Source organism: Helicoverpa zea, chromosome 2, assembly GCF_022581195.2.
Source record: "Helicoverpa zea isolate HzStark_Cry1AcR chromosome 2, ilHelZeax1.1, whole genome shotgun sequence".
Lineage (NCBI taxonomy): Eukaryota > Metazoa > Arthropoda > Insecta > Lepidoptera > Noctuidae > Helicoverpa > Helicoverpa zea.
This window is the reverse complement of record NC_061453.1, coordinates 10894316-10919907: the sequence shown is the minus strand read 5'-3', so window position 1 is coordinate 10919907 and position 25592 is coordinate 10894316. Positions and strand designations below refer to the sequence as shown.

General features: G+C 37.4%; 6 protein-coding genes across 7 annotated transcripts; 3 read left to right on the top strand and 3 right to left on the bottom strand.

The window, feature by feature from the left end:
* Positions 1-4136: 4136 nt before the first annotated feature.
* On the top strand, positions 4137-6805 carry LOC124641606 (small G protein signaling modulator 3 homolog). Its single transcript, XM_047179757.1, has one exon. The coding sequence runs from the start codon at positions 4276-4278 to the stop codon at positions 6664-6666; it is 2391 nt and encodes a 796-aa protein (XP_047035713.1). The 5' UTR covers positions 4137-4275; the 3' UTR covers positions 6667-6805.
* A 1562-nt stretch (positions 6806-8367) lies between these two features.
* LOC124638563 (60S acidic ribosomal protein P1) lies at positions 8368-9583 on the top strand. Its single transcript, XM_047175576.1, has 3 exons — positions 8368-8546; positions 8760-9009; positions 9470-9583. The coding sequence occupies exons 1-3, from the start codon at positions 8475-8477 to the stop codon at positions 9481-9483; spliced, it is 336 nt and encodes a 111-aa protein (XP_047031532.1). The 5' UTR covers positions 8368-8474; the 3' UTR covers positions 9484-9583.
* Positions 9584-9824: 241 nt separating this feature from the next.
* LOC124638556 (28S ribosomal protein S14, mitochondrial) lies at positions 9825-11362 on the bottom strand. Its single transcript, XM_047175562.1, has 3 exons — positions 11140-11362; positions 10797-11020; positions 9825-9981 (listed from the first exon to the last, which is right to left on the bottom strand). The coding sequence occupies exons 1-3, from the start codon at positions 11203-11205 to the stop codon at positions 9879-9881; spliced, it is 393 nt and encodes a 130-aa protein (XP_047031518.1). The 5' UTR covers positions 11206-11362; the 3' UTR covers positions 9825-9878.
* A 269-nt stretch (positions 11363-11631) lies between these two features.
* Positions 11632-15814, top strand: LOC124638545 (Fanconi anemia group D2 protein). Its single transcript, XM_047175551.1, has one exon. It carries the CDS (start codon positions 11733-11735, stop codon positions 15783-15785), a length of 4053 nt encoding a protein of 1350 aa, XP_047031507.1. The 5' UTR covers positions 11632-11732; the 3' UTR covers positions 15786-15814.
* A 1661-nt stretch (positions 15815-17475) lies between these two features.
* LOC124642340 (60S ribosomal protein L10a) lies at positions 17476-21561 on the bottom strand. 2 transcript variants are annotated; one of them, XM_047180731.1, is made up of 5 exons: positions 21428-21561; positions 21089-21244; positions 20365-20520; positions 20010-20175; positions 17476-17676 (listed from the first exon to the last, which is right to left on the bottom strand). In XM_047180731.1, exons 1-5 carry the CDS (start codon positions 21430-21432, stop codon positions 17506-17508), a joined length of 654 nt encoding a protein of 217 aa, XP_047036687.1. In that variant the 5' UTR covers positions 21433-21561; the 3' UTR covers positions 17476-17505. The 2 variants fall into 2 exon arrangements, with proteins under 2 accessions (XP_047036687.1, XP_047036697.1); XM_047180741.1 differs by lacking the exon at positions 21428-21561 and adding an exon at positions 21354-21370.
* A 970-nt stretch (positions 21562-22531) lies between these two features.
* Positions 22532-24079, bottom strand: LOC124640871. The gene is made up of 3 exons (XM_047178827.1): positions 23664-24079; positions 23199-23369; positions 22532-22719 (listed from the first exon to the last, which is right to left on the bottom strand). The coding sequence occupies exons 1-3, from the start codon at positions 23805-23807 to the stop codon at positions 22579-22581; spliced, it is 456 nt and encodes a 151-aa protein (XP_047034783.1). The 5' UTR covers positions 23808-24079; the 3' UTR covers positions 22532-22578.
* Positions 24080-25592: the final 1513 nt, after the last annotated feature.

The window sequence follows — 25592 nt, the reverse complement described above, 5'->3', positions numbered from 1 at the left end:
TTGATTGAGTTGGAGTTGAGTGAACCACAGATTACTACAAAGAGTGAACGATAGTTAGTATATTTCATTCTCTTCTGTCGGGTTCCAGGTAGAAATATTGTGATATTTATCATGTCCATCCACATAATATATATGTTTTTTTAAGAATTGTGGTCCGATGCGGTACTCTCCGTAGCTCAATTAGATAATAAGTAGCTATCCGAAATACCAAGCAATGACCTATCACTTAAACCCTTTTTGCTTTGATCGCATACTAGCTAATGTGTTGCTGTCGAAGTTTTATTTGTTCCCAAATCTTGAAACAAAATGTAACTTAATCTTTCTTTGTAACTTGCTAGTGGTATTTTAACCGTCAAATCCGTAGCGGACCCCAATCGGGGTCTGAACATCAATGTCACCGTAAGCTCGGTTTAGACCCCAATTGGGGTCTGTGAATCAGTCATACACTTTCCTAATTATTTACGCTCATATTTATTTTCTTTCCAATCAAACCACATTTGTGAGTACTAAATAAAATAACTAAATAAATTTAAATTATTATTACGCATTCAAACCTTTCATATTTAGCATCCCGTTAGAAATATACCTTTTTAAAATCCAATCTTAATTACCGGGAATTCTGATCGAACTCGCCATGTTTGTTTACATTAGTTGTTTTTTTAAATTTGAAGACGCATAGACAAGAGTGCGACGGTGATAGAAGTTTTGCATCGAATGATCCGATTCGTTAAAATAAAGAATCGATTTAATAATTTTATATTATTTGATATTATAATATTACTAAATTGTACTTTTGTATACTTACCATAATCTGAAAATAAATTAGGAAAAGTAAAATTACTTAATTTATTTTGAAAAAAATGCTAGAAAATCAGTGGTAGAAAATACGTTGTAGCCGGAATAAAAAAAATCTTCGGTTTTTAGGGTTTCTGAAGACGGCAAATGAAGACTTATTCTTCGGGTGTTTTATGTGCAGGATTCCTGTAGATCTGCCAAACTTAATGGCGATTCGTTACTTCCAACTTTTTAACTGAGCGGCAAAGCTATTTGACGAGAGCCGTAGTTAGGTGTAGTTATCGCAAAATTTTATGACGATTTTATTGTTTGAAGGGGCAAATAGTTCGCTGTTCATCGAAAGCTGGTCCAAGATGGAAAGATGGCCGCCGCCGACTTATTTTTAACCGACTTCCCAAAAAGCGGAGGTTCTCAATTCGACCGTTTTTTTTTGTATGTTTGTTACGCGATTACTCAGCCATTTATTTATCGATTTTGATGATTCTTTTTTTGTTTGATAGCGTGTACTTCCGAGGTGGTCCCATTATCATTAGGTCAGGATCTGATGATGGAACCTTGAGAAATCGAGGGCGACTTTCGAAAGTTGCAGAAATACATAGGTTGAAATCTTATCACTCAGGTGTTTGCCTGGTAGCACTATTAATGCCTGTAGCACACCTCCGCTGCGAAACCCAAAGGGCGAAACCGCCATAGTTTCGCTGTGAGTTGTGAGTTGTTGGGCGGCGAAACAATAGCGAAATTCCCTGCTCTAACGTACAAAACTGACTATGACGTTGTCTCTTTCTAACATGATTTCGCTCATTTGCTTAGGCGCCGTCTACATCTCCGCCCTGGCGGACAACTGGCGGACAACGAGCGGAGATGTAGACGGCGCCTAAGCAAATGAGCGAAATCATGTTAGAAAGAGACAACGTCATAGTCAGTTTTGTACGTTAGAGCAGGGAATTTCGCTATTGTTTCGCCGCCCAACAACTCACAACTCACAGCGAAACTATGGCGGTTTCGCCCTTTGGGTTTCGCAGCGGAGGTGTGCTACAGGCATCAACAGTGAAGGCTTTGAGCTGACCTGATGATGGAGACCAGTGAAGGTCGAGGGAACTCGACAACTGAATATTTAAACTTTCTCGTGTTTGTGCTTATATTATTCGTATTTACGAGGCCTCTGCAACAGTGAAGGAGATGGAGACGAGAGAAGTACGGTTGTCGAGTTCCCTTGACCTTCTCTGGTCTCCATCATCAGGTCAGCTCCAAACCTTTACTGTCTCATAGTGTTATCAGATATACATCTGAGTGTCAAGTTATAACCTTATCTATGCTTACAATTTTCGAGAGCTGCCCTCGATTTCTCAAGGTTTCCATCATCAGATCCTGGACCTAATAACAAATATGGGGAATATACCCTTTCGACCAAAAACAAACATCCAAATTGAGAACCACCTCCTTTTTGGGATTCGGTTAAAAATATTTGGTGACTTTAAAATCAATCAATTATTATGTCTCTAACCGACCACGGGACTACAGAGTCCCGGATTTTTGGAAGGCGAACGTGGGGCCGAAGCCAACACGCTGAAGCCCTTTTGAGACAACTTTAATGAAATGGTGACACAAAACCGACGATTATCCCTGTATACACTATAGAAATGTACCCAAGGACAATGCCCGGTTCTGTGCTAAACTATTGCTAACTATGGATGAAAACTACTTGGGCTATTGTGATGGGATGCTAGTGGACTAGGAATGGGGAAACTACGGGAACTATGGCACCTGCCGATAACAATGTAATAAATACACGTAAAAATGGCAGGTGGAGACTCGGCAACTCACTTACTGGGCCCCCGGGAATCAGTCGCTAAATCGCAACAAGAGGGCAACAGGTACATGAGCGGCTGAAGGGTGAGGATACCTCGGCGGACTTTAAACGCAGATCACGCGCTCCCTGTGGGTCCAGCATCACCGGCCCACTCGCCACTTACCACGAGGCACCTACCCTCCGAGCGGGCTGCTAACCCTACTCTAGCGACTCCACTCTGACCGGCCGGTGAAGGCAAGCCAAGAGGCGGGAGACCTCTCCCCCGTCATGCTTCACTCCGGCAAGCCGGAGATGGGGGACAGTATACTCTCCCTGGAGCACTCGGATATATAGCCCCGCGGGGTCGCTACTCCCCGTCATCCGCCTCAGATGCCCTGCGGGGCAAATCAATCAATTATTATTATTGTTTCTCATCATCAAATAAGTACATACCTTTGGTAGTTACAAATTGCATTATATTTCAGAACACCCGCATACCCTCCGCCGAAACAAAAATGTTAGAATTGTTGAGAAATAATATAAGAATAAATTAAAATTCCGTAATAGGTAATAAAAATTCAATTAAAGTTAAAAATTATTACGAATGACGCAACACCAAAATAAATAATACATATAAAAATTTAATGCTAAAAACTTAAATATCTTTTTTCTTAACAACAAAAACAAATTGAACCTATAATTTAAAATTAATAAATAAAATTGAAATAAGTTGCTATTAAAAAATAGGTATATATAAAATTGGTATTCGATTATTTATAATAGATTTCCGATTTAGGTATCGAATGCACACCGCTGATTGAAAAAAAAAAATACTCCATTCCAAACTCTACTTGTCTGTGACTTGACTGATCTTGTAAATTGTTCATTTTTATTGTGTATTTTATGTGCTGATTTTTTAGTTATTGAACATAAATAAGTGCACGAAATGTATTGCAACGGATTGAAAATGTTATAAATATGACGTTTGTGTTGTGTTTGAGAAAGTGATGCGATTACTTATTGGTAAGTTTTCACCAAATTTGAAATGCCTAACTTTTCGATAGACTTAAAAACACCGTAATTATTATCTTTTTCTGAATTAACTGACCCCATTTGACCTTTGCACGTTGTTGTCAAATAAGTGAGCTCTAAAGTTATAGTTAAAATACTTCTGATCAGGCATTACGGACTTAGAATTCATGTGTTGAAAGTTAGTACAAATTTTTGACTTCCATGTCGCGATTCAAAATATCCCGCCGAATCAACGGTAAAGTCATATGTCAAAATCTTGTCGAGCAGAGGGGTTAAAGAACAATATAGAATTTTTTACTTTTATCTTGTCTATGAACCAAACAGAAAATCAATAACTGGTATCCCTAGAAACAATATTAGATTTACAGTCTGGATCGCAACTGACGTAGTTTCATAGTAAGGATAAAAAGAGATAGGAGATATATATTTTTACTAAGTGTGATAAGAAAAGCATCAATGATGTATTCCTACGAAGCAGTTTACCAACGGCATTTAACAACTTTGTCGTCGAAATGGGAATGACGTTTGACCTTTATTTATTTTGACGTTTACTATATCTGCAACAATGTACGACGTAAAGTGAAATTGTTTTGTAAGGAGAAAGCTCAATAAATCGCATAAATAACTGATTTAAACCGTACGAATTGTCTGTATGCAAGATGGATTTGGCAAAATCTCTGTTTAGTTCGCGCGATCATGTCGGTTACGTGGGCCGCGAAGACCATGAACGTAAAATAAGTGCTGCACTAGCTGACGACGATCCGGAAGACATGATCGATGCGATACGAGGATTAAATATTGCTGACGAACTTCTACCAGCACCCGGCGGGCCGTTTTCTGCACTCACACCCAGTATGGTCCCGCAAGATATAATGGCTAAACTGGCGCAACCAGAATCTGAAGGTCACGGTGGTGGACTTCCAGACTACAGATTTGATGAATTTGGATTTTGTGTTGACGAAGAAGATGGACCTGAACAGAGTTCTAACAAGTTACTTGCAGACGCATTCGTGGAGGATGATCAACACCGTCTTCAATGGGAATTTTATAGCAAGGAAATCAACTTTTCTGAAGGTGAAGGAAAGTTAGAAAAAACTGATAAACTGCAAAAAATGGTGAAAGATGGCGTTCCACATTCACTCCGACCTCAAGTATGGATGCACTTATGTGGCGCTAATAAAAAGAGAGCTTCCACTGAAATTACATACCATGAGATAGTAAGAGCGTCAAGTGATGATGGGTTGGTAACAAGTAAACAAATCGAAAAGGACTTGGTTCAAATACTTCCTAATAATGTTTGTTTTTCACACCCAACAAGCACTGGAGTGCCAAGGTTGCGTAGAATATTGAGAGCACTGGCCTGGCTTTATCCTGATATAGGATATTGTCAGGGTACTGGAATGATTGCAGCATCTTTACTATTGTTAATGGAAGAAGAAGATGCTTTTTGGATCATGTGTACCACCGTTGAAGACTTGCTGCCAGCATCTTACTACTCTTCAACTCTTATAGGGATCCAGGCTGATCAAAAAGTATTAAGAAGCCTGATATCAACTTATTTACCTGGCATTGACCAAGTATTAAACGCCCATGACATTGAGCTCTCTCTGATAACAATGCATTGGTTCCTAACATTGTATGCCAATGTTGTCCACATGAAAATTTTGCTAAGAATATGGGACCTATTCTTTTTAGATGGCTCTTTAGTGCTATTTAAGGTTACGTTGGCTATGTTAAAAATAAGGGAGAACAGATTCACAGAAATTTCTAATTCAGCACAAATTTTTAATGCACTCTCAGATATACCTGGAGAAATTGATGATGTAGAGCTCCTGATTAAAACAATAGATGAAGTTTGTGGTGATACTTTGAGTCCCACACTGATTGACACTCATAGAAGAAGACATTTAGCATATCTGATGGCTGATCAGGGTGCTCTTGTGGGTAATCCAAGTGCGGTGCCTAATTTACCTAAGCAGCAGCTTCAAAGACGTCAGATAAAGAAAAGCAAGTCAGTAATACAAACAATACTGTTTGGAGAAGATAGCAATAATGAAGATGCCGTTTCAAAGAACGTCAAGCAGACTGAAATTTTGGTTGATCTCAGGGAAGCAATTTTGCAAGTTGCTCGCCACTTCTTAGCTCTAGAGCCTCAACTTGCTTCTGAGGTACAGTTGACTGCAGATTATACGATGCAAAGTCATGCAGCTGATAGAGAGAGGTATGTCAATGTATCGAGAAGTAAAAGAAGACGAGCCAAAGCCCTTTTAGACTTTGAAAGAAGAGATGGAGATGAATTGGGTTTTAGGAAAAATGACGTCATTGAAGTAATCAGTTCTAGGGATGAACACTGCTGGATTGGCGAGTTGAATGGTCTCAGAGGCTGGTTTCCAGCGAGATTTGTTAAGCTGCTTGACGAAAAAGGTGTAAAGTATAGCAGGGCGGGAGATGACTCCGTTACGGAAAAAGCTGCACATCTGGTTAGAGGAGTTTTAGCTCCAGCTTTCAAAAGGGTGCTCCTTCATGGTATTAAACGACCTAGCTTCCTGGATGGGCCATGTCACCCGTGGCTTTTTATAGAAGAGGCATCATCGCGTGAAGTCGAAAAAGATTTTAATTCCGTCTATAGTCGTTTGGTGTTGTGTAAGACATATCGTTTGGATGAAGATGGAAAAGTTTTGACGCCAGAAGAATTATTATACAGATGTGTACAAGCCATTAACTTGTCTCACGATAATGCACATGCTCAAATGGACGTCAAATTACGCACATTAATTTGTATGGGATTAAACGAAGAAGCCTTGCATTTATGGCTGGAAGTATTATGCTCATGTGTGGATGTTGTCCAAAAATGGTACCACCCGTGGTCATTCATTAATTCACCAGGGTGGGTACAAATTAAATGCGAATTAAGAATCCTTTCCCAGTTCGGGTTTAATTTAAATCCAGATTGGGAACTTCCACTAAAAAAAGATACACAAAATCAGCCTTTAAAAGAAGGAGTGAGAGACATGTTGGTAAAACATCATTTGTTTTCGTGGGATTTGTAATTTTTGAATTTTAAAGCTTTTTTATATTTATGCAATTTAATATCAAATATGTAAATAAAAATTGTACCTGTGCACTGTTCGCCTAATATATCAATTTTACGCTTATTCTAAGAGCTAAATAAAATATAATGTGAATACAGCAAAGCATATGTAATTTCTAAGCCCAAGTTATTTAACTTCATAAGTATCAAAAATATGATAGACTAACATGAACAGAAAATATCACACTAACATGAAAATTGTAATCAAAATCCACATAGCACGTATGTTACTTGTTCACCGTAAAACAACTGGGGCCCGATTCTTCTAAGTTAATAATGTCAAAAACGAATAGTAATCGAATCGCAATACGATCGTAATAACAGTTTTAACCATATCGGGCATTCTGCTACTAATAAAAGACCAATCGTATTCGATTGACATTTGATTGGTGTGCGATTGGTATGCTATTTTGGTAATTTTGGTCTATACGGTAGTTTGCCGTGCAATCATTTTGCAATCGTAAAACATTTGCAGACAAAATGATTCATTATTGAATGACAGAAAAGAATAAAAACGTTTATTTCAAAGAAAAAATAGCGGAATGCCACATACGCTTCAATAGTAATCGAGTCGGGATTGGATCTCAGTCGAATCGAGTCGAACGTCAATCGAAGGTCGCTTAAGTAAAATTAGGAGAATCGGGCCCCTGAATACCTAGATCGAGATAAAAGTTAAGGCGATGACGAGATGAAACTAGCCACTGCTTCCATTTTCATTGATGCAAACATAGGAGCACCCATTCATTTGAGAGTTAGTTTGATTTGGAATCAACAGCATACTGTGCGCATACTGCGCTCATCATCATCTCAGCCATAGGACGTCCACTGCTGAACATAGGCCTCCCCCTACTGTGCTCGTCGAGGTACAAAGGTGTATATCCGCAACCGGGAATCGAACCCAAAAAGTGCACCTAGACGTTCTTTTGCTGGTATTATTCTTTTTTGTTAGAGATTTTCCAACTTTTTCCAAGATGTTTTCTAAAATTGGCAACACCATATCCATTCTCGAACGTTTCAGTATTTCATTTTCTAATACTTAGCATTATTAACACGCTTATATTATTTATCTAAAGAATATTTCTTTAGTTATAATCAAGAATATTGGAGTGGTGGGGGTGGCTCCATAGATCGGTTTGTTTTGCTATCTTAGTAGGCCAAAATGGTAGAATTTACAAGGAAATAAATTGCAGTAGCTTTCTAATCAGCAACTTTAGGCTAATTAGAGTTCTAAATTTATTAGTTCATGCCTATCTTTTATCATAAAAGAAGAAAGTCGTACATTTAATTAATCCTACTTATATCCTACTTCCTACTTATATTATAAATGTGAAAGTTTGTGAGAATGTATGGATGTATGTTTGTTATTCAATCACGCAAAAACGGCTGGACCGTTTTCATTGAAATTTGGTATGTATATAGGTGATACCCTGGATTAACATATAGGCTCCTTTTTTATCAACACACCACGCGGGCGAAGCCGTTGGCGGAAGCTAGTAAAACATATATATAATGAATCGTTAATCCACAAAGAATTTCGGTATGAAAATGAGATCCATTGCAATGAGCCAAAAAGGGATACATAGTGGATTGTCTATGGCGAAGCTTATGCTAAAAATACCAAAGTATTCTCCTCCATTTCTTAATTTGACAGATCCCGAGCGACTGACAGCTCTCTACCTTTTTGTTTCTCTTCAAGTCAAGAAGTCAAACGTGCTTGTTCTCTGAGAGCTAAGGCCTGTTGGCGACTTGCACGTCTTATAATTAAAAATGGCATCAAAGGCTGAATTAGCTTGTGTTTACTCCGCTCTCATCCTCGTTGATGATGATGTTGCCGTAACTGTAAGTATTTACATGAAAACTGCATGTTTTTGTTTTAGGTTAAGTTTTCATCTTAAGATTATCCACTTTCATCTAGTCTATTTCTGTACAAATGTGTCCTAAAAGTGTATAAAACGTATACTTTAATGTTATCATTCGCGTAAATATCAATATTTCAGTTCATGCTCGTAGTGATATTATTGTGTTGGTGATTTCAAAGTGTTGTTTTTGTAGGGTGAGAAGATCTCTACCATCCTGAAGGCGGCCAACGTAGACGTGGAGCCTTACTGGCCGGGTCTGTTCGCGAAGGCGCTGGAAGGCATCAACGTGCGCGACCTGATCACCAACATCGGTTCAGGCGTGGGAGCCGCCCCGGCAGCTGGTGCCGCGCCCGCCTCCGCCGCCGCAGCACCTGCTGCTGAGGCTAAGGAGGAGAAGAAGAAGGAGGAGGAACCCGAGGAGTCTGACGACGACATGGGCTTCGGTAAGGATGCATTTGTTTTTATCATTACCTCAGTGCACCATTGCCAAACACCAGCTACCAAAAACTACAGTAACAACCCTATTATATGTGCATATTATTAATCAAACTTGAAAGCTGCTTAGTATAGAATAAAAGGTTACACTAGTTGTAGAAAAAACTAAATTATTTCATAAAGAGACAAGGCATGGCTCAAGTATTATGAACCATGTGTTGAAAAAAATTGTGTATTAATTACTGCTACAACTGAAGATCCACATTAAAAATGTGTTCACTTAAAATTATGCCATGGATTCCTAAAAAATGTTATTTTTCCCTCCAAAATAATTTCAATGATGTTTGCATGTATTAGCTTCAGAATCTAATGATTGATAAAAATTACCACTGAGAATATTAATATTTCAAGTAATTTGGCTTTGAATTAAATATAACTTATACTAATTGTTATTTTGTTTTGTTTCAGGTCTCTTTGACTAAAAAGCTTTATATTGAAGCTGCGATATTCCATTGTAAGCTTTATGAAGCTTGTTTAGTTGTAAGGATTAAATGACTTTATAATAAAGTTTTTTTAAACTTATGTCCTGTTTTTTTTTTTTAATATAATTGTTATAATATTGTCTTATCCTGTTTCAGTGTTTGAACAAATATCTATATTTAGCAATACCTATTTATCTTTTTAGACAGAGGTCAATGACATTCTTATAATTTTGCTTCCAACATGTCGAAAATAGAAAAGAAATTGGTGTATAAAGTTGAATTCATGATACAAACAGATATCATAGGTAGGTATCCTAGAGATATTTAAAACCAAACAACAGTTGAGTTAACAATATTTATTTAAGACTACACTGCATAAACTAATAAGACATGCTCTATCCCCACATGGCTCGCTGTACTCCAGACAACTTGTTGTAGTCTGCCAGATGTCTCCACACTATACGACTCATTCGCCACTCCTTTACAATACCTCTGGGCCTGAAAATGAAAAGTATAGACATCATAACTTGTACTAATATTAGTAATGTGTCACTGGCTCTCACACCAAAACTAGGTACTGAATTGATTTTAAATGAAAATTGATATGTAGGCAGGTAGACTGAGAAAGGACTGGCTACTTTTACCCAATTGCAAGTTCTCCTGGAAAACAGCAAGGAACAACTATATTATTTTGAACATGAAAATTTCACTGAAAAGTACTAAATTGATTATAGTTTTGGGGTCGAAACGCTCGGACTGTGGGGCCCGGGTTCGCGGTTACTTTACAAGGACATCGCGAAAAGGCTTGTCAACGCCATGCGTGACCAGAGGGCTGGCTTATTCTTTGGACAAAGAATTAGCATTGCCATTCAAAGTGGCAATGCAGCCAGTCGTCTGGGCACGTTTCCGGAGGACAGTGATGCAGAGGAATACATCGACGCCTGATCAATGTTCTTTTATATATATTTTGTATATAGTATTTTATTTTTAGATTTGTATAAAGATAAGTAGTTTAAGTTTGTATATATAGTGTGTACATTACATAAAATAAAGCTACTCCCCTAAATTGATTTGTTAGTACCTAATATAGTTTGTCTCGAAACAAGTTAGGACATCTTTGTGTCAGAATAAAGGGTATCTATCTAAGGCTTTCAAAACTGATATGTTAAATTGGTTTAAGTTCAACATAATTTTGATTGACCTATACATTCTATCCCACAGCTGGGGAAAGGTTTCCCCAAAACTTTATATTTATCGCTTTATGTGGCCTGTTTCAATGTTTATTTAAAGCTTCCTTAATGATTTTAACAAACCTTGATGTAACAACGCATCTGTTGTTTATTCTGAGTGGGATAGCGTTCATCTCAAACTTATTTATATCTTTGTCAGCCAGTTCCCTGATCTCCAAAGGCAGGACATCATTCTTTCGCATCGCGTTGATTCTGGTTCTCTCGAGAAAGTTCTCTGCGCTCATTCGTCGCCTTTTCACATCTCGTATCATAAGCCAGTTCGCCCATTTATTTCTTACTTGTTGAAACTGTAAAATAATTCAATATTGTATCTTGAGTATTACATGAATGTTTTGAAGAAATTGAGAATTAACACAAGAATGTTTATTACACGATCCGAGTCGGATATGTTCAATACTTAACTTACCCCGAATCCAGCGACTGTTTGGGATTTCCATACATATTTTGCAACACCAGATATATTTAAATTCATCTTAAATTATTTTATTATTTCACTTTTTTCAAATTAAATTTGAGGTTATGTTTAATTTTTTGACATTTAATTACATATGATAGAGCTGGCCCAAATCAGATGAAATGATTCCTTTTAGTATGTACATAGTTCGTAAAGTTTACTCGACTATTTTACAAGTGCAGCAGCACATAACTTAGATTTGATTACATACTTCGCGCAGTACGTAATGTAATCGTTTATATTTAGGGTGCTAATGATAATTAATCGTAGGCTAGCATGTAATATTTTATATATATTAACTATGGCTATATTGCTATGATCATAATGATAAAATTAAGCATCGTAGCCCACGGAAACGATATTATGGATTTAAACATTTTAGACGATTTTTGGCCGCTATTTGGACGTCACATACAGTACTTTCTGAATTCCGCAGCTTTGACATGTTGTGACAAGTTTTGAAGTTTGTTTTGAAATATCGCGAAACTGATTCCCGCTCTCTTGATTTTCCAAAAAAATATTAGATTATTACACAAAAACAAACTATGACTTCTAAGAGAGTCATATCACAACGCAGTGATATCAGTCAAAGCAAAAGCAAGAAAGCTAAATCGTCAGACATACATAGCACGTATTTACATGTTACCCTACGAGAGAGTGGACTCACTTTGAAACATCCAACTGAGAAGTGCGTAATATCCAATGAGATTATTCATACTATCCGTAACATTAAGAAAAACCTGGAAAAGCATTTTGAATATCCCAGAAATCTATCGGATCTTTTTACAAACTTGGAGGATGAATGCAAAGATTTGGATGTGTTTAAACATTACTTGTTCCCTAATATTGTGAGGATATCTGACGATAACGCTGAAGAGTACCCGGTAAGCGACAGCGTCATCAAAATATTACTCAGTGTTCCAGTTCTTCAGAATAAACTTACTGATTATATATTTGAAAAGGCTATTGATTTAGCGGCTGAATCTAAATGTGGACCATGGATACAAATGATACTAAAATGTTTTTCCTCCTTAGACAGTATAGTAAATACAGACAAAATGTCCACAAATCTAATAAATCTATTAGATGTGGCATCAGAGAAAATGGTAAAATTGGAAATAATAACAGCCATTCCAGACATTATAGGGGATCAAGAGCATGACAATATTGCTGCAGAGATGAGCAGAATTCTCAGTGAAGATCATGATCTGATACCTGCTATATTAGATTGTTTATCTTACCTGTGTTTATCAGACAGCCAATATGAACAACTACAGAAGAAAACTCTAAATCTTTTGATGAGTCTTTCTAAATGTAATTATTTCTCAAATTTTGTTAAATTCCTATTAATGCCTGGAAGAATCAGCGACAATGCTTATTTAGAAGCTGTCCTGGGTTTAAGGAATGCTCTTGGATGGAGTACCACTGTTGCTCAAGCTCAGGAAGTGGCAACCAGTCAGGTTCTCACTGCTACAGCTATTAGGAACTCCATAGTGTCATCAAAAGTGGTTGGTAATGCATGGATTAAAGTAGTGTTCTTATGTAAAGTGCACACAGATCATAAACCCATTGACTTTATACTACTTCTCATTGCATATTCAACATCAGAAGAAAAACAGAGACAAGTAGAAAATCTAATTAGAAAGCAAATCAAACTAAATATTATGAAAGAAGACTTGTTAGAAGATGTATTCAAAAAATTTAAACCAATATTGAAGGAGCATTTAAGACATTTGATTGATCTTTCTAATTCACTACTGAAGACTAAAGTGGATCCAGATGTGCAAGCATTTGCATCATATATGTACACTCTTATGTTTGCAGAGTTGGAGGAATGTTGTCAAACAATAGTTGCAGAACTTTTGCAGTTGGGATTAGATTCTAAGCAGTGTGTAATGAGTATCTTACTTATTTTAAATAATGTTGCATCAAAAGACATGTCCCTTTTAAAGCCACAAAGTATTCAAATGTTAACACTGTTAGATAGAATGGACGATATGCCACTGGATGAAGTAAGGGCAGTCATGAATTTACTTTGTGGTCTAGCCTACAGTTATGAAAACTCAGTTATAAGGGATGATCTACATATGATCATAAGAAAAGAACTGGGCTCTTCAAACCCAAGAATTAAAGTCCAGGGTATTCTAGCAGCAATCCATGGTGTAAAGTACCTAATGGTGGCAAACTCTAATGATGATGATCAAACTAGAGAAATTCCGGATGATGTAAGTTATGGATCAGTTACTCATTTATCAGAAGGGGATCTTCGAGAAGCAGCACAAATCATTGAGCTGATCAGCCGAAGCACTCGACAATTTCCTGACATGATAGCATTCTTCTATGATGAATTATCCAAAGTCATTTTGTCAGCATCACACATAAATAAAAACTTTTTAACTTGGCTCACTGATGCAGTAACCAATGACCTACAACAAAATTTTATAGTGGACTCAGTGGCAGTGGACAGAATATGTGATTTAAAGCTGGAAATGCAATACTGTCTCAATGCAGAAAGTGAAATGGATGAAATTATTGCTATAAATATTGCAGGTCTGACTCTAGAATCTACATCTGAAGTTTATATTGGTATTTTGTCTCCACTTTTTCAACTTGTTCAAACTCTGCATTATAAGCAACATGGTGGTAACTTGGCCAGTATAGATGCCTTATTGGGATGTCCAGTTGTTATGCCAAAGTTTGATATAGACTTAATTGAGGACATGGATTCAGTTGCTGTCTGTCATATTTTGGATTGTTTAGTCCATTGCATTAATTGGTTCAGAGAACTACTCAATGCTTTTGCTACCCAAAATGATGATGATTTAAAAGCCAAGACATTGAAGAGGGTTCTACAGATAGAAGAATTAGAAATATTTGTGAAACAAATTCTTGTAAGAAGTAAGGTCTCTTACAAGCCACCAGTTTGTACATTCAATGTTAACAAATACACTGGTGAACAAATTGAGAGAAAAACTATTAAGGTACAAAATGTTAAACAAAAAATTACAAAGAAGCCAGGACAAGATGATACTGCATTACCAGAAACAGCAAAGTCACAAGCAACACAGAACAATGTTTCTGTAAAGAACAGTCTTGAATTAAGTCAGAACATGCCTCTCCGACCATTAAGTTTGAATTTGCTTCATTTGATTAAAACTGATATGACTGAAGATAAAGAGTCCGAGTCAGAGCTCACAGTTAAGACTGTCATCTTTCTATTAAAATGTGTGAATAGTAACATTGAAAATGTTCTTATCTCTAAAATAAAAAGGAAAACATTTTTGACTAAACAAGAAAATGTTACATACGATGCTTCTAAAGCTGAAGAATGTGCCAAGACAGTCAGTGAAGTATTACCGCAACTAGTGGAACACTTAAAATTTGTGACCTTGTCCATTGAAAAGATGACTGCTGGTAACACACAAGACAATGAAATGATATACACATCGGATTTGTATAATCTCCTAACATGCTTAGAATGCATCTATAATTTGTGTACCATATATTTTAAATGGATAGGTTTTAAGAATCAGCAGCATGCTGCCCTACTGAAGAGTTCCCTGAGAACTCTAGCAAATCCTAATACTGCTACTGTATCCCTGAAAGATTTACTGATTGCTACAGCACAGTGTCTACAAAAGCATGAAACATATTGTTTGCAATTATCAACTGCTGTAGCACTGATGGAATTCCTAAAAAGTATTCAGAATTTTTCAGATAATCGAATTATACTTAATACTTTGAAAACATTGGCCCAAAAGTTCTTATCACAACAGTGGAAAACTCCTGAAGGTACATTGGAGAAAGGTTTACTTTTCAACCAAAGTGTAGATAGATTAGCATCTATTTATTTTATAAATAACGAAGTTCTAGCTTTGAAGAACTTGACTTTACAATTAACAGAGGACATTAAGTTCTTAAAAACCAATAAAAATACTTTAAGCACACTAAAGTGCATAAACAAAAGCAATTTCCCTATTTTGTACAGAAATCTTGGTACAGCCGTTTATGAAGCAACAAAGGCCCGATTAGAAAAGGGCATGACAAACACAGAACATTTAGGCCTGTGGAAGGATGTGGCAACAATTATGAAGAACATGTCTGATATAGCGAAGACGCTCGAAAATAGGAATAACTTATCAGCATTTTTCAAGAAATCAATTCCAGTGCTGAAACTGTTTATGTCACAAGGAATCCCCATCTTGGAGATTCAGTTTAAAACTGAGAACCAGGAAGTACTGGAAATACTTAAAATTCTTCAACAATCTACCAGATTCTTGCAGACATTATGTTGCCATTCTAGATTGAAGAAAGATACTGTATTGATGAGCAAGGTACCACACATGAGGCAGCTTCTTGAAACTCTAATTTACAAAGTAAAAGCTGTGTTAGCTGCTAATAATTGTTCAGCTGCCTTTTGGATGGGTAATCTGAAAAACAAAGATATCCACGGCGAAGTAATAGCATCGCAACAGAGCATCGAAAGCGAGGAATCTGTTGAAGACTGCGATGAACAGCTGCCCGAAGACGACGACAGTGATGAAACAGACGATGAAATGCTTGATCCTGATTCCAGAAGTTTAAGTGATATTGTATAATTTAAATATATTTTATACTCGAAAGTTAACAAACCAAGGTTTTATTAATGTTACTCCTTTTTGTTTTCAATAGGTATACACCTAAATACAAAACCCGTGTATACCTAGCCCCTTAGGTATTGTTCTGCTGGATCAGTGCTGCCACCTATGGCCTCGTTTACCATACAAAAAAAAATATGCAGATGCAATTTAGATAGGTATATGCAGTTCTTGATAAACTAAATGCCAACCATATTGAATAGTTTCACCAAAACCATTGGAACAGGTGATAGAGGTATAGTCTAAGGGCCTACGCACACCACGTGTTTTTTAAACGCGCCGTCGACGCGCGTTTGTAGCGATACAGATACGCACGCAAGTCAGACGCAGCCTGTAGACCTTTGCACACCTGTATAGAGACGCGCGTGTGTAGCGATACGTGTGCGTTACCCTGGCCAGATGTTGTCGAAAATGGTCATTTTAATCTTATAGATAATTAGTTGTGCGGCTTCTGTAATTGTTGCGCACATTTTTAAATTTGTTGCGCTTATAGTTTTTTAATTATTTCACAAAAACATTTCCTGCTGGAGTAACGTTACCCCAGCCAGACCTTTTTCTTTCTGATGGGAATATTTAAATAAATATTACCTATAAAATTAGTTGTAAATGTTGTGCCATATTTTGTATTTGTTCTTTCTTCGGTTGCGAAGTTATTCGAGATTTTGCTGGGGTAACGTTTTCGGTTTTGCTAGATCTTTGAAATGGTTAACGGATTCTTATCAAATTTTGTAGGTACATGACTTCCTAGGAATTAGTTTAAATTTGTTCGGCAATAATAAAACCAAAATAATGCATTTAAAGGTTATTTCATTAAATGGAAAAACGTTTCAATTGGTCCCAGCACCCTCAATAAGAAGTCTAAAGACTTACTTTAACTCAAATGTATATGAAGTTTCATTAGCATCCTGTAAGTATTTAACAAGTTATGATGATATTCAGTTTTTCACGAGCACGGTCTTGATGCGCGCGGTGTTATTTGGCCACAGGATTGGATATATGAACTGAATGTTATCTCAATAATTAGTTATATAGATCAGGTGTATGTCAGTAAAATTTCAGCTCAGTACATTGGATAATTAATGAGATAATACGATTAAAGTCATTAGGAAGTGAATGACCGTGGTAACCCGACCAAGTTTAGGTGGTTACGAAAAAGCGAAAACGCAGAACATTATACTATCTTTTGAAATGTTACAATTTAGGTACAGACGCGTAGGTACACTGTTAAATGAGACATACGTAAGTTTAGTGTTAACTGAAAAAAACATTGTATATTATTTATTGTCTGTGATCATTACACATTCCAATATGTGTATATTTAAATAAAAACTGTAACTGTGTACTGTATCGATGCAAACGCGCGTTTGTATCGATACAGACGCGCCGGTGACGCGCGTTTGCATCGATACAAAGGACAACAAACTGCTCTGCAGGATAAAAACGCGCCGTCGAAGCGCGTTTGTAGCGATGCAGACGCGATATTAACGATAACAAACTGCTCTGCAGGATAAAAACGCGCCGGCGACGCGCGTTTAAAAAACGTGGTGTGCATAGGCCCTAATTTGTATTTATGGGAGTATTTTTGTGGAACCTAATTCCCACTTTGTTTGATGATAGAATACCATAATAATTGATAATTAAAACTACAAACTGTTGTTAAGTCAAGTTTATTGAAGTAGGCTTAGTACAATCTCTGGGGTGGGCCCATGGTGGACTTCATATGAAGGGAGCGCACGTTTTGCCAGTGCTTCTTGAGCAGCGACACCAGGAAGTTGATCGACAAGTGCACGTTCTGTGCAAGCTCATCAGGGGTCATGTCTACGTGACCAACAGCCACAGACAAGCACAATACCTGAAATTTAAAAAAGAACAAATTAGAATCTCGAAGGTCTCATTATTTCTGGTGAATTACACTGTAATTGACGACCCCTTTGGGGGTCAGTTCATTCAGTGTTTTTCAACCTGTGGGTTGAAAAACACTGAATTACACTGAAGAAATGACATGTTTTACACACAGAGTTCATAGTCCCCAGGCCGGCGAACAAATTTTTTTTTGATAATATACATTTAAGACTTTGTGAGTGCCTTCCTTACGATGAGTCCGACAAAGTTTTCGAATGCGCAAATTTTGATGCAGCTGCGTTTTTTAATGCTTGACTTCTGGAATTGTCGATATGACGTCACTATGACTCTTCGTACATACCTGTTTCATTTTTTGAGATTCGTTTAATAAAGTTAACTAGAAAATGGTGGTCAACTTGTCCGATAAAGATCGTGCTGCGTTTGGAGTGTCCACCATCCTGAAAATGTCGGTATGACGTCACTACGACTCTTCGTACATACAAGATTCATTTTTTGAGATTTGTTTAATAAATTGAACTAGAAAATTGTGGTAAGCTTGTCCGACAAAGATCATGCTGCATATGGAGTGTCCACCGTCCAGAAAATATAGATATATTTTAAGATTTGGTATAAAGTACTGACAATTGGTGTGAAGTATGTTAATAGTAAATGTTGCATTTAGAAAGTCGTTTCGAATGATATACGTATCATTACTACAGGAGGGATTTATTAACTCGAAAATACCTATCGATAAAATAATCTTTATAAGCTCTAGCTTCTGAAATACTAACAATTCGCCGAAGCTTTTTTAATATGAAATGTTGCATTTAAAAACGTCTTTTGAATTATGTATAACTAACAATTCGCCGAAGTTTTTTTAATGTGAAATGTTGCATTTAAAAACGTCTTTTGAATTATGTATAACTCATTACTAGAGATGGGATTTATTTAATTGAAAACATCTATCAATAATTATAATTTTAAATAAGCTCTAGCTTCTAAACTACTAACAATTTGTCGGAAGTATGTTATCACGAAATGTTTCATTTGGAAAGGTTTTTCAAATAATATATAATTTGTTACTAAAGAAGTAATGGATTAGCTTGACAGAACCTACCAATAATATAATCTTAGAAAAGCTCTAGCTTTTAAAGTACTAACAATTTGTCGGAGTTACGCTAATACAACCTTGCGCTTAAAAAGATCTTTTGATTGAAATATGGCTCATAACTCCAAGTGAGATGTTATTCCTTAACACAATGTAAAGTATCAATAATATGCCTTAGGTCAGTTATGTCTTCCAAAATACTAAGAATCGGTAAGTGGTATGTTAAGACGGAATATAGCACTTAAAAAGATCTTTCGATTGACATATGGTTCATACCTAAAGGTGGGACATTATTCCCTAACATAGTAAAACCTATCGATAATACGCCTTATTTGGGCTATATCTTCTAAAATACTAAGAATTGATAAGTGGTATGTTGAGACAAAATGTTGCGCTTAAAAAGACCTTTTGATTGATATATAGTCCATTAATAGATGTGGGATATTATTCCTTAACATAATATAAACTATCAACAATATGTCTTAGTCAGGCTACTTTTTCTAAAATAGTAATTAAAATTGGTAAGTAGTATGCCAATTTAATATACTTAAATAATGCACGTGAATATTTAGTCAGAAATTGACATGACTATTTAACTCAATGTATTTGTCGGACAAGTCCATATTTGCATTTAGAATAATGTTATCTATCATTGTTATTCTTGTCCGACATGTATGTATGGGGAGACACAGTGACGTCATATCGACATTTTTCGGATGGTGGACACTCTAAACACAGCATGATCTTTATCGGACAAGTTGACCACAATTTTCTAATTAACTTTATTAAACAAATCTCAAAAAATGAAACTTGTATGTACGAAGAGTCGTAGTGACATCATACCGACATTTTCAGGATGGTGGACACTCCAAACGCAGCACGTTCTTTATCGGACAAGTTGACCACCATTTTCTAGTTAACTTTATTCAATGAATCTCAAAAAATGAAACAGGTATGTACGAAGAGTCATAGTGAAGTCATATCGACAATTCCAGGAGTCAAGCATTAAAAAACGCAGCGGCACCAAAATTTACGCATTCGAAAACTTTGTCAGACTTATCGTAAGGAAGGCACTCACAAAGTCTTAAATGTATACGTATCAAAAAAAAATTTGTTCACCGGCTTGGGGACTATCATCAGCAAGATGTACTTTTAAGTTTTTCATAATCAATTATTTTAATTAACCACCTCTCAGTGGATCATCTTAGGGGCATAATTTTTGAAATCGAACATACCTTCTTCATTTGGAACTTGATGGTAGCCTTGACTTCATCAATCTTCTGTGTCATGGACTCCTGGTGGGAGAGGAGACCAGGGAACTTGCCAGCCTTGTTGAGACCAGGACCCAATAGACGGGGGATCTGCTTGATGAGGGATTCTGATGCAAGGAAGGCATCATATCTGCAATTTTTAATAAAGAATTAGTTTATGCTCACAGAATATTAACAGAAACTTCACTTAGAGATTCTTCACACAAAAGTTGTGTATAGTTAAAATAATGTCTCTTAAAATGCTCATCTTAACCAGAAAAAAATGTTCTGTTCAGCATTATGATAGCACAAGTTAATGTCTTATGTGACAAGTACTCACTTCTTGGCCAGTTTCTTAACAAGCTTCTTGTTCTTGTTAAGTTTCTTGAGTGCCTCAGCGTCCATGCAGGGCACCGTAAGTGACTTAGCCTCGTCACAGTGCTGCTGGTCTCCAAGCACACACACCTGCATCTTGGGCCGGGGAATGTACTTCAACCTGAACAGTTACAGAATGGTCAGTCTTGGAAAGATAAGCAATTTTCTGAATGTAGGTGTCGGGATTTATCAGGAATAAAATGGTCATCAATATCAACAGATAATACATGCAAAATTATTAACATCATTGTTTTGGGGATATTTTGGTCTATTGTACCATTTCACACGTGGTAATAAGTAGGTATTACAGACTAAGTACTAAGGGTCAATCCCCACTGAAAGAGCAGCGGCCGGCAGCGGCCGTAAATGCAAGGGATTGAGCGCGAGCGCGGCGGGCCGCGCGGCGCCGCGCCGCTCTCGTACATTGTCCGTGCTCTTACGGCCGCTGCCGGCCGCTGCTCTCTCAGTGGGAATTGACCCTATAGATACTATGGTTAACATTAAAAGGCATACCTGAAACCATGTTTTCAACATCTTAACCTAAGTCGGTAAGCCGGGGCCAACCTACCCGATATTTTAAGACTCTGGGTCGAGTCCCGTCAGTTTTCACCGACTCCCTGTCCAGATTCACTTTGGTGGAACTTAATACAAACATGTACCACTAAAATGCTCTTTCCAGGTAAACGTACTTGACGGTGCCTGAGAAACGCTTGTCCTTCTGGGGGTCATAGTTCTTCAGACCAATTTGAAGCTCGACTGTCTCCAAAAAGTTACGTTTCTTGTCCTTCGATGCCTGGAGGACGGCATTTACGCACTCGTAAAGCGTATCACGCGATACCTTAGACCTGAAATCGAAAAGAACACGCTATGAAACTAGCCTTTTGGAGGTTAGGCGTAAACATTCTAAATTCTATGAAAATAGACAAAAATTAACAGTACAATAAATTGTATTACATGGTGAATACAAAATGCAATAATCAGGTGTCAATTACTAAAACGGATTACTAGAATTATTTGAGATTACTTACGACATAGTGGAAGAGTTGTCCTCCCTTCACGTTGTCAACGAACTGAAAGAAAGAATTGTTTGACTTTGACGTTTGAAATGGATTCGTTTATGATTCGTTTACAGATTGTCTATGGCACCGATGTAAAAAAATATATTTTTATGGCTTTACCACACAATGTATGGAAAGAAAAGAAATGTATAGAATAATAATATAATTTATTTTAAATAGTAAGTGTATAAATATGTATGACTAGCGGTCGACTTCGTCCGTGTACAATTTCTTTTTATCGTATGCGGGCTAACTACAAATTTTAAGGCCCTCACTTCTAAAACAGGACTTCCATGCCCTTCAACTTTGTAGGAGTTTATAGTTTCGTAGACTTCGCAATTAATCAGTGCATAGTATTTCGCTTTGCCCCTTTTATCCGGTTTTACTCGCATCCCGAGGTGGTTTAGGTACGCTGCGCAAGCACCAGAAGCTCTCAATAGAACAAAAATTCCCCCGATTCTGAAATATTATTCATTACTGCTCTGCTCCTATTAGTCTTAGAGTGATGATATATAGCCTTACGCCTTCTTCGATAAATGGGGTCTCTAACACTGAAATAATTTTTCAAATCGGACCAGGGGCCCGATTCTCCTAAGTTAATAATGTCAAAATCGAATAGAAATCGAATCGCAATATGATCGCAATAGCAGTTTTAACCATATCGGGCATTCTGCTACTAATAAAAGACCAATCGTATTCGATTGACATTTGATTGGTTTACGATTGGTCTGCTATTTTGGTGATTTTGGTCTATACGGTAGTTTGCTGTACAATCATTTTGCAATCGTAAATCATTTGCAGACAAAATAATTCATTATTGAATGACAGAAAAGGATAAAAACGTTCATTTCAAAGAAAAAATAGCGGAATGCCACATACGCTTCAATCGTAATCGAGTCGGGATTGGATCTCAGTCGAATCGAGTCGAACGTGAATCGTATGTCGCTTAAGTAAAATTAGGAGAATCGGGCCCCAGAAGTTCCTTTCCTTAGATAAGCGCGTTCAAAAAAACAAACTCTTCAGCTTTATAATATTAGTATAGATAATTCTTAATTAATAGTAGAATAAAATAAATACAATATAAAGTCAATTTTTATTAAGGCAATGTACGTTTTTATTCATCAGAAAAGAGTGGCATATTTATTATTTCTTCGCACTTTATCTAGAATCAAAGTGTTCGGTGACGCAGGTTGCGGGAATCTTGGCTTGGTCACATGCCAATCCGAGTTTGCTATTGCTGGATCATGTAGCCACCATCCAAGCTATAATAAGAGGGAATTCTAGAATTCCTTTGCCTCTCTACCACGTCTTTAGCGTTGGAAGTGCGGCTGATCGGATGCTATGCAGAGAGACAGTATTGCAGAGATAGTATGCACGAGGTCCGGGTCGGACCGAAATCGCTTTGTGGGTTTTAGAAATTTTCATATAGCAGCCCGTAGTATAGAAGTTGGTGACTGACACACCCGTGCATCGGAGAGTACGTAAATCTCGGGCCTGCGCCTGATCTCTCTCCGGTCGTGTCGGATTGCCGTCCCATCGCGCTACGAGAGTGAAGGAATAGTGAGTGCACCTGTGTCTGCGCAAATCCTCGTGCACTATAATATGTCCAGCACAGCTGGCTGGTCTCCTCATATGAGAACAACCGCCGTGGCTGAAATCGGCCTTGGACGCCATTATTATTAATTAAATGTTAGTCGGGTACCTGTATCATTATTATAATATTAAATCCTTTTACTCATACCTCCATATATGTAGTAGGCGGGAGCCGGTACATATCACAAGGGTAAGGAGGTTTCATAACGCCTTTACGCTTCATTTTGACGAATCTGCCCGTAGAACCGTAAGCGAATCCATTGACTCTTCCTATGTACACATCGATAAGCCTGATCACGTCTGCATCCGGACGTTGTATCTGTTAATGTTTATTTTGCTCAAAGTTACCTATGCTAGCCACGGGTACATGACGTAAAAAGACTAAAAGAGAAAGGGTGCAGAACGTAGTTTACATGGTACCTACTTTTATATTGATGATGTTACTTCTGGACTAGGTCAATGTCCGGACTGGCCGGCCATACACATTCTATCGACACGAACTAAGAAGAACCGATTTGGATGAATTTTGAAAACGAAATATCGGTCAGTGGGTCGTCTATTATCATTAAACAATATAATGCCAGTATTAATGTCGCATTAGCAGATCACTTACAGTTTTCGGAAGAGTAGAATACTCTTTGACTTTTTCCATCATAGGTTTAACTTCTTCTTTAGACATAGGTTCTTGATATTGTTCTATCATTATATCGTGCATATAATTTTGGGGACCATACATAGTTATTCCAAAGTACTCCATGATCAAAAATGTTAATTTATTTACAGTAAATTAAGGAGAAAATAGAATCGTATGATGACAAAATGACAAGCATTGATTTAACATTCCATTATTGACAGTTCTTTCAAAATGGTAGGTACATGTACCTACCTTTTTATGGCTTGTAACAACACCATTTAGCTGTAATAGGTAGAATTCGTAAACGCGTCAGATTGATTGCTTCTTCTTACCAGGCCCGCCGTAAGCGGGCGTGCAGCGCGTGCACAGCACGCGGGCAGCACGTCCTAGGGGGCGGCAAATCTAGCGAGTTATCACGTAATATTTAAAAAATACAATATCTTTTTACTAATGATTTGATTTCAATATTTCCGAACACAGCAATAGCGCTAAGAATATTACTTACACTGCCGGTTTCTGTTAGGTTCATCTGTTGAAAGGACATTTTCAAAATTAAAGATTCTTAAAAACGATTTAAGATCAACCAGTGGCGTAGCGTGGGGCAAATGCTATTTAGGGGGCGGCAAAATTAAACCAATAAAATTTCGGAAAAAGCCGCCCTAGCTTTGGTCGTCTCCTATCAATTTTGACTGTTTCACCCTTTGCATCCCCAAAAAAATTCGCGCTCGCTGCGCTCTCGGCTCCATATCAGATATCGCATTTTATCTTTGTTTAATTGTTGAGGCATTCAATTCCGAATAAACATTTTTCGCGCACGTCCGTTATGGCTTTTTATGATATGTTTACTTCATGAAAACTCTAAGGAAAAAATCGCGCTCGCTTCGCTCGCGGCTTTTGCACTTCACTTCTGTGCATATCTTACTTTTTGACTTTGCTTTGTTAATTTACAGTGATTTTTATTTGTTTTGTGTCCTTTAAAAATAAAAATTTCGCGCTCGCTCCGCTCGCGCTTCCTTACATATGGATTGTGTCTTATAATTTTTCAACGGGAAACCCACCAAATAACGTATTTTACTGACTTTAAACATTGTTATAGATATTTAAGTGCGTTAGTTTAAGTTAATCACAATCTTTCAATACATAGGGGCCACTTGGGTAATGATTGCACTGCATTGATGCCCTAAGCAATTGCTTAGTTTGCTTATGGGCTAACCCAGGACTGCTTAGGTTACTCTGAACATTTCAAGTAAATAAAAAGTTATGTGTAATGTATGTTATGTATTGCAATAGTTATTTATCCAAAAGTAGGTGGGTTTTCTGCAATCAGAGCGGTGCATGTACATATTTTTTTCTGTTGGACAAGTAAGATGGATCTGAATGGGCGGGGGGTCCGGACCCCCTGGATCCGCCCCCCCCCCCCCTTATATATTTTTTGACAAAACGTATGTAGTCGTAGGGCGGCATAATCAGTTTTGCACGCGGGCGAACAAACAGCTAGCGGCGGGCCTGCTTCTTACGAAATGTATCACGCAATGAAAGAATTTGTCGTCTACATTTTCGTAACGTATCATGCAATGCAACGAAATTCCCATAATGTGGACGCCTTGCGCGCACACCACGCGCGTGAACAGAGCATTACAAGTAGTGTGCGCCCTGCGTCCACACTTATGAATAGAGCCCCAGTGGGGCTCGGTTCAACTAATGCCCCACTGACTGCATATTGTCTGCAAATTACTTACGATTGCAATATGATTGTAGAGCAGACTACCCTACGGATCAACAGGCAGACCAATATCAAATCAATGAAAATTGTCAGTGGAATATGATCGGTCTTATATTAGTAGCAGAATGCCCGCTACGGTTAAAACTGCTATTAAGATTACATTGTTATCAAATTGTCACATTATT

What these genes read in the sequence shown, in the direction of transcription:
- LOC124638563 (XM_047175576.1), top strand. Translation starts at nt 8,475, where the DNA reads ATGGCATCAAAGGCTGAATTAGCTTGTGTTTACTCCGCTCTCATCCTC. An exon ending in ATGATGATGTTGCCGTAACT is followed by an intron (nt 8,547 to 8,759) that starts GTAAGTATTTAC and finishes TTGTTTTTGTAG; the next exon opens with GGTGAGAAGATCTCTACCAT.
- LOC124642340 (XM_047180731.1), bottom strand. An exon ending in CGTTTCTCAGGCACCGTCAA is followed by an intron (nt 20,521 to 21,088) that starts GTACGTTTACCT and finishes GTAACTGTTCAG; the next exon opens with GTTGAAGTACATTCCCCGGC. An exon ending in TCAAGTTCCAAATGAAGAAG is followed by an intron (nt 17,677 to 20,009) that starts GTATGTTCGATT and finishes TTTAAATTTCAG; the next exon opens with GTATTGTGCTTGTCTGTGGC.
- LOC124641606 (XM_047179757.1), top strand. Translation starts at nt 4,276, where the DNA reads ATGGATTTGGCAAAATCTCTGTTTAGTTCGCGCGATCATGTCGGTTAC.
- LOC124638545 (XM_047175551.1), top strand. Translation starts at nt 11,733, where the DNA reads ATGACTTCTAAGAGAGTCATATCACAACGCAGTGATATCAGTCAAAGC.
- LOC124640871 (XM_047178827.1), bottom strand. Translation starts at nt 23,807, where the DNA reads ATGGAGTACTTTGGAATAACTATGTATGGTCCCCAAAATTATATGCAC. An exon ending in ATTCTACTCTTCCGAAAACT is followed by an intron (nt 23,370 to 23,663) that starts GTAAGTGATCTG and finishes AAACATTAACAG; the next exon opens with ATACAACGTCCGGATGCAGA. An exon ending in CGCCTACTACATATATGGAG is followed by an intron (nt 22,720 to 23,198) that starts GTATGAGTAAAA and finishes CTCTTATTATAG; the next exon opens with CTTGGATGGTGGCTACATGA.
- LOC124638556 (XM_047175562.1), bottom strand. Translation starts at nt 11,205, where the DNA reads ATGAATTTAAATATATCTGGTGTTGCAAAATATGTATGGAAATCCCAA. An exon ending in AAACAGTCGCTGGATTCGGG is followed by an intron (nt 11,021 to 11,139) that starts GTAAGTTAAGTA and finishes ATTATTTTACAG; the next exon opens with TTTCAACAAGTAAGAAATAA. An exon ending in AGATGCGTTGTTACATCAAG is followed by an intron (nt 9,982 to 10,796) that starts GTTTGTTAAAAT and finishes TTTCATTTTCAG; the next exon opens with GCCCAGAGGTATTGTAAAGG.